Below are 7,193 nucleotides of genomic sequence, written 5' to 3'. Positions count from 1 at the left end.
CAGACACAACTGAGTGACTAACACTTTCTTCATAGATTATTCTCATTTTGAAAGCAGAATGATTTGCCAAATGTTGGGTTAAATGTGATTTAATGCTTAAATCTTTATTGGAATTCCATATAAATACATTTATGAATGAGGCAATGCTTTGATGGAGTGAACGTTCTTATAAAAGCTTTGGAAATTAGGATCACTGTCATCCTAACCAAGCCTTACCAGCCCCTCCCATCTAGGGGGACAGCCAGTGGCCCCCCTGGTCCCCTCAAGTCCCGCAGGATGGGGCATGGGAAGGTGAAGTAGGGCAGGCCAGGGTGTGATGTGTCCTGGTACAACCTGCCCAACCAGTGTTTTGTGACTGACAAGGGACAGTCCCCTGGTGCAGACTTTATTCAGGGCTGGCCCCATTCAAGGCAGATTGGCCAAGGCAAGCTGACTTGCCTATTTTATTGCATTCTGTTTGGGGCCTTTCAGAGCAGACTAGTTTTTGAAATTCCTTCTACCATCCACCATCACTCCACTCCCTTCTCCAGGCAAGAGGCAGAAGCCCTAAGGAGGGAAGATGCAGCCTTAACGTGATCCCATGAAAGGGAAGGAGGCAGGACTGCACAGGGTGGGAAAGAACTTTAACTGTGGTTTACATGCTTTGATTCATTTTGTCAAGAAGCAGTAAGACAGATAGATGATAGATACCTTGGACCTGGTCATTTTACTCATGGGCATCGAGATTCAGAATATTCTGTAAAGCCTTATTTGCGTAAGTCGCTTCAGTCGTGTCCAACTCTTTGCGACCCTATGGGCTGTAGCCCACCAGGCTCCTCTGTCCATAGGACTTCTCAGGCAAGGATACTGAAGTGGGTTGCCATGTCCTTCTCCAAGGGATCTTCTCAACCCAGGGATCGAACCTGGGCCTCCTGCATCTCTGGGATTGGCAGGCAGGTTTTTTACCACGAGAGCTGCCTGGGAAGCCCAAAGCCTTATATGCAGAGATAATAATATCTAATACTTATTGAGCACTTAATGCTTTATATCCAGAGACTCGATGAATCCAGAGTCAACCTGTGAGGGTTATTATTATTCTTGCTGTTATTATCCCTATGAAATCAGTGAGGACATGGAGGCACAGAGAGGGGAAGGAACTTGTCCAGAGTCACACAGCCAGTAAGCAGTGGAGCCAAAGTTCAAACCGTTGTGGTCTGGCACCACAGCAGACAGTGGTAGCCATGATGTTAGGCCGCAGTTATTCCTAACAAAGAGCCCTGATGGTGAATTATGGTGAGGCTCACCATGGGACAGTGTACAGTAATTAAAATTTATAAATATGAAAATATTAATGAAATGTGGAAAGACATTAAAATATTTTTTTTTAAATACAAAATAATACATGTATGACCTTGTGTTGATATAGGGCAGAAGCCAACACAGTATTGTAAAGTAATTATCCTCTAATTAAAAAAAAAGTTAAATGTCTTTTAAAAAAGAGCTAAAAAATATGTAGTATAAAATATATAAAATACATTTTAAACATATAAATGTATCTCAGAAGTTGACCAAATATCTGTTGAAACTGGTGGATTGTGAGTGGACTTTTTTCTTCTTCTTACTTTTCTATATTTTCCAAATTTCTTTCATGAAAATTATTCTTTTCAGTTAGGAAAAAGTATTAAGGGCTGATTTAAAATTATTTGCTCTCAATAAGTGTTTAAAAGAGAAATTTCTGAGAAACAAAAACTCCACTAGTAAGTTGTTTTTAAAAAAATAGTTGGGGGGAGTTGCTAAGAAACTTTTTAAACTGGTAGTATGCTTACAGTGAGGCCTCAGAACACTGAGAAGAGTGTACAAGAGACGAAAAAACCGAACGAAGGAGTCTATGATAAGACAAGTTCATTTACTCATTTATAATGAGTAAATAAGGAATCTTTGCTGTCCTAAGGCAGCTCTTGCCTTTAAGGAACCCTTCTAGAAACCCTTTTTTTATCTTACAAATGAAGACACAGCATGTTTGTTATTAAATACATTCACTTCCTTGAAAAGTAAGTTCCCTTCAGCCTGTTAAAGATACTCCAGTGGGCAGATTCAGGCCCAGCATGGGCCCGGAGCTCCCCTGGCTCCAGCCCAGACTCAGCCACTGGCCCATTCCATCTCCTGAGCCCATTCCATCCCCAACAGAAATCAGCCAGACTTGTACAATCTCTTGCTCATCCAGCTCTAATGCTCTGCTCTCCACTGTATAAATGGCTGTAATGAATTGGCTAGAGATACCTTCTGAAGACAGAAGGACCCTGGGTCTTGGCCAGGAGCGAGCCCACAGCCCTCAGGAGGCAGCGGCATCAGGGAGCCTCTATCCAAAGGTACAGCTGCAGGGAGAGAGATGGGGCTGGAGAGGGGCAGGCTGACGGAGAGTAGGGAAGAAGCCAGCCTCCTGCTCCCTTACCAGGCCCTCAGTCACACAGGCTCATGCTGTTCCAGGGCTAATTGAGTCAGAAGAGAATGAGCAGCGCATCTTTCTTCCCACTCAGCAGCAGCAGCAGGAAACATCTTCTCTATCGCCACCCCAAGACCCTGCACAGCACAGGGCACATTCCACTCTCCTCCTTACATCAGCAACAGACTCCAGCAACCTCTGTGCCCAAGGAGGTGCTCCCAAAAACCATGCATTAACCGTGGGACTGAAGCCAAGTTGCTTAAGTCTGCATTCAGAAGGCACAGGCTTGCTCCCAGCCATTGAAGAGAATCTGCTAGGAACATGCAGATTTCTGCACTACACCTCTCACCTACTGACTCAGAGTCTCTGAGGGCAGGACCTGGAAATGGCATTTTAAACAAGCTCCCCAGAAGAGCCTGATGCTCCTGGAGTTGCAGAACCACTGGCCTCAGGGTTGCATGTAAGCGCATATTCCCGTATCTACTGGAGGCTGGGAGGGAGGAGGATGGAGAAAGTGGAAAGGGGGTGCTACTCCCCAAAATGACATGATATGGATGTGCCCCAGACCTGGAGCCAAGTGTCCACTTCAGAGGGGGTGGGCCGGGCTGGATGAGGGCCTAGGGGCAGCAGTCGGGTCCCTGGTGGGCCTCTCCTCCCACCCCACTTCCTCTGTCAGTTTCCACATGTCAGTTTCCATTCATTCCCCTCAGAACTTGCTATCCCTCCATCCACAATGCTCCTGGATCTGACCTCAGCCATCGTCCACCACGGCTCTCCCTCTCCCAACAGAGACTCCACCTGCCTCATTACTTAAATAATCTTTATTTCTCATGCACTAGGAAAGATGGGATTGTATGAAACACTGCATTTCACAGCAAAGGCCTCAGTCTAGATCACAACACAGAGGACAAGAGGGGGATCCAGGTGTGGTCGAAACTCTGGGGACCACAGTGGGGTTACTACCCTCAAGGCTGGTGGCAGATCCGGGACCCTCCCGCTACAATGGCCCTGGACACGGCACGGGGCAGCTGCCCCCTCCCACAGAGGCACAGGAAGCTGACGCCAGAGGAGCACACAGGCCACAGAGAGGACAGAGAAAGCTGCCGGACAGTGACTTGGCAGAGGCGGTGGCCCAGCACCTCCAGGGCCTGAGTCCAGGCAGCCAAGGCTGGGACTCAGCCAACCCTACCTGCCGTGGAGCCGCTGGAGCTCACAGACCCCAGGCAGTCCGTGCCTACAACAGCATACGTGTACAGACCACACCTGACTGCTTCCCCGGCCACGTAAACAAGACGGGGGCCTAAATCCAAGCCCCAGTCAGAGCTTGAATTTGCCCAAGCAGGACCTCAAGGGTTAGAGGGGCCAGCCCCCCACAACTATCCCGAGTTCTCAGATGCCTGAAGGACCGGTCAGGCTTCAGAGGATCCTGGGACAGAGCCTCCGGTGGGGCAGACCTCAAGCCTGGCCCTCAGGTGCCACGTGAGCCGAGACGAGGGCAAAGCGGCCCCACTCGCCCGGGGCGGCACAGGGACAGACACAGGTAGAAACATGCAGGACAGAACAAGGAAGAACGACACATGCAGAGACCGTCACAGGCTGGGGGTCTGCAGACAGAATGTGGGCAAGGTGCCGAGACGAAGGCCGCCGCGGGGGCTGGGCTCACTGAGGCCCGGGGCTCATGGTGACGCCCGCCTCCTCTGGGATGGTCTCCAGCATCTCGCTCTGCACGGCCTGCGTGATGAGCGCCAGCTCCTGGCAGAGGGTCTCATGGCGGTAGCCCACGCGGATGTCCGGCACGTTGGTGCGGCGGATGTCGTTGCCCTCGGGGCCCTCCTTGGTATAGTTGGGTCCCAGCCAGTGGCTCTTCACCTGGAGGGGCAGGGAAAGGTGCAGGGCTGCAGCCCGCTCTGAGGGGCCAGCAGCCCTGTGCATCTGTGTGTGTTAGTCACTTGGTCATGTCCGACTGTGTGACCCCATGGACTATAGCCCACCAGGCTCCTCTGTCCATGGGATTTCCCGGGCAAGAATACTGGAGTGGGTTGCCATTTGCTCCTCCAGGTAATCTTCCCAACCCAGGGACTGAACCCGAGTCTCCTACATCGCAGGCAGATTCTTCACCTCTGAGCCCAGCACCCCTGGGACCTTCCCAAATGCAGAGCAAGGGAGGAGAGGGATGGTGAGGGGGTGCAGTACCTTGTGGGAGAAGCCACTCATGAGCACGCTGTTGCGTGCCAGCTCACACATGTCACAGGAGCTGAGCTTCCACACCTGGGTGGCGATGCTGTACTCCTCCATCAGCGGCTCCTGCAGGGGCCAGGTTCCCTCAGGCAGGCGCACCGGGACCTGCTGCCCACCCGGTCCCGGGGGCTGACCACGAGGCATGCTGCACTCCACCAGCAGAGGGCAGCGCCAGCCCCAAGGCCCCTCAGCCCAGGTGGACTTTGAGCCTCAGGACACCCGCCTGCCTGGCTGCCTGCCAGGTGCTGACCTTGGTGAAATGGAACTGCAGGGGATCGTCCGTGGACAGCGAGACCATGAGGCCGCGGGACAGGTACTCGGGTAGCGGGTTCCGGTGGTAGCTGAGGAAGAGGCTGTTGTTGCTGAGCGGGGACATGGCGATGCCAACCTGGGCCAGGTAATACAGGTACTGCAGGACCGGGGCCTGGGTGGGCGACAGGGAGGGTGGGCCTGTCAGGTTGGGGAGGACACCTGGTTCTGGCGGGTACAGGCCACAGTGCAGGTTGGGGGGCAGTCCATGCTGGGCAGGAGTTGCAGAGGGTCAGTTATAGCCAGGTTCCAAACTGGGGCCTTGCTGTGGAGGCTGGGGTCCCAGCTGGGGGTGGGTGAGGAGGAGGATCAGCTGCTGAAGAGGCCTGATGGGCAGGGAGGAGGGGAGCCTCTGGGATTGGGGAGGCAGGGGTGCAGAGCCTGACCTTGCGCAGAAGCAGCCCGTGCGAGATGTTCTCAGCCAGCATGAAGGCCGACACCAGGTGGTGGATGGGCCCTGCCTCCCCGCAGTGTGGCCTCAGCACGAACGTATGGAAGCCCCTCTGTCTGGGGGGCCAGAAGACTGCGTTGGGTCCCAAGCCTGGTGCACCCAGGCTCCTGAGCCCCAACCCAGTGACTCTGTGGGCCGAGGACCAGGGGTCGGGGTAGGTTGCTGGCTGTGAGGGTTGAACTACAGAGCCCCAGGGGCAGAGAAGCAACCCGTCAGATCCAAGACTAGGGGTAAGAGGTGGGTCAGGTGGCCCCAGCAGGCAGGCCCGGAGCAAGGCCTGCTGACTGAGAGCTAGCCAGGCGGGCAGAGGCAGCAGCTGCAGAGCCCGGGGCAGGCACCTGCGGAGCCCAGGGCAGGCACCTGCGGAGATGGTTCAGCATAGCCATGTTGGCGAAGGTGTAGTACAGGTAGTAGGCGTAGGGCGGGTTGTCCTCCTCCACCCAAGCCTCAGGGAGCGGGCTCTCCAGGTTGAAGACGTGGTTCTCGGGCTTGGACTCGTCATCCACACTGTCAAAGCCGTCCACCTGGCCCAGGACGCTGGGTCAGGCCCAGAGCTACAGCCGGGCCTGAGGCAGTGTCCTCCCCACACCCACACCCGGGCCACCCCCTCACATGCTCCAGGAAGAGATGCAGCTCTGGGTGGCTGGCAGGGTGGATGGTGGCCTCGAACAACGGCAGGAAGATGTTCTCCAGCATCTCCTGGAAGTTGGCCAGCTGGCCCTTGGTCCGGTACACATCGCTGAGGGCGAGATGTAGGTACACGGGCGGGTGTGGGTCAGGGCAGAGCCACAGAAGCACTTCTGAGCCATACTGAGTGAGAGGGGCTGGAGAGGCCATGAGTGGAGCCAGGGCTCCCTCCTGCTCCGAGGGCGTGGCTGCGATGGGGGAGGGTCAGCCATCCCAGAGGGCAGGAGGCCAGCCCTGGCCCCATGACCTCTGCCCCCCACGTTCCCTCCACGCCCAGGGACACTCACAAGAGGCGGGGCACCTGCACGAGCCAGCGCACGTTGGGGGAGTGTACACGGTGCATGACAGCCCAGCGCGCTAGCTTGTCCCACTCGTCCCTTGAGCGCCCGTAGATGGAGAGCCGCAGCTCCGCGTTCTGGTATTTGCTCTCCTCCAGGTCGGACATCACCTCCTGAGCAGCACGCGTGGGCAACTGTCACCCACAGGCTTCTCCCCCATCCCTGTCCCCATGCCCACGAGGCACGCTCCTCACGCCTCTTCATGCCTCTCCCCCACCCCGCAAGCCCCCAGCCACCCAGGCTCTCACTCAGTCAGGGAGGGCTGCCCTCCTCCTCACCTTGATGATGTGAGCAAAGTACTTCCCAGAAACCCTGTTGTCGGTCTTGATGAAGATCTCTCGGAGGACAGACTCCCCAATGGGGTTGTACTTGGCATTGAACTTGTCAAAGCGATGGAAGGTGTTTCTGTCCTGGGGGAGAAAGGCCAGCCCAGGTCACCCCCGAACCCCAGTCCACACACCAGCCCAGCCCCTCAGCCCCCGTGCCGTGGACTGACCGCATGCACATCAAGCGTGTCCACACTCAGGTCGTAGGCCGTAAGGTTCATGCTCTCGAAGACCTCCCGTAGTGTCTGCTCACGACCCTGCTCCACATGCACGATCTCCTCCAGGTGCCGCTTCATCGCCCGTTTGATGAAGCGCAGCAGATGCTTCTGGTTCATGCAGGATGAGGCATGGATGTGCGTGTCCACCTGCGACGGAATGGGGACTGCTGGAGCCTGGGCGGCGGGATGGGAGAGGACTCTCCA

General features: G+C 55.3%; 1 protein-coding gene across 5 annotated transcripts in view; it reads right to left on the bottom strand.

Annotated features, from left to right (window-relative positions):
* Positions 1-3,225: 3,225 nt before the first annotated feature.
* AMPD2 (adenosine monophosphate deaminase 2) overlaps positions 3,226-7,193 on the bottom strand; it is a 34,887-nt gene continuing 30,919 nt past the window's right edge. For 4 of the 5 annotated variants that reach the window (XM_055403812.2, XM_055403809.2, XM_088835552.1 and 1 more), the window contains 9 exons: positions 6,942-7,136; positions 6,724-6,855; positions 6,395-6,558; positions 6,033-6,159; positions 5,781-5,944; positions 5,356-5,476; positions 4,911-5,084; positions 4,616-4,726; positions 3,226-4,291 (listed from right to left, as the gene is read on the bottom strand). In XM_055403812.2, coding sequence (XP_055259787.1) covers positions 4,082-4,291; positions 4,616-4,726; positions 4,911-5,084; positions 5,356-5,476; positions 5,781-5,944; positions 6,033-6,159; positions 6,395-6,558; positions 6,724-6,855; positions 6,942-7,136 — 1,398 coding nt within the window. In that variant the 3' untranslated portion in view covers positions 3,226-4,081. The remainder of the gene's footprint in view (positions 4,292-4,615; positions 4,727-4,910; positions 5,085-5,355; positions 5,477-5,780; positions 5,945-6,032; positions 6,160-6,394; positions 6,559-6,723; positions 6,856-6,941; positions 7,137-7,193) is intronic. The other variant, XR_008682878.2, reaches the window with a different exon arrangement.

This window comes from Moschus berezovskii, chromosome 4, assembly GCF_049115385.1.
Source record: "Moschus berezovskii isolate FMDL1 chromosome 4, NW_MosBer_1.0, whole genome shotgun sequence".
NCBI lineage: Eukaryota > Metazoa > Chordata > Mammalia > Artiodactyla > Moschidae > Moschus > Moschus berezovskii.
Note: the sequence above shows the minus strand (reverse complement) of the source record. Positions and strands in the feature narration are given on the sequence as shown.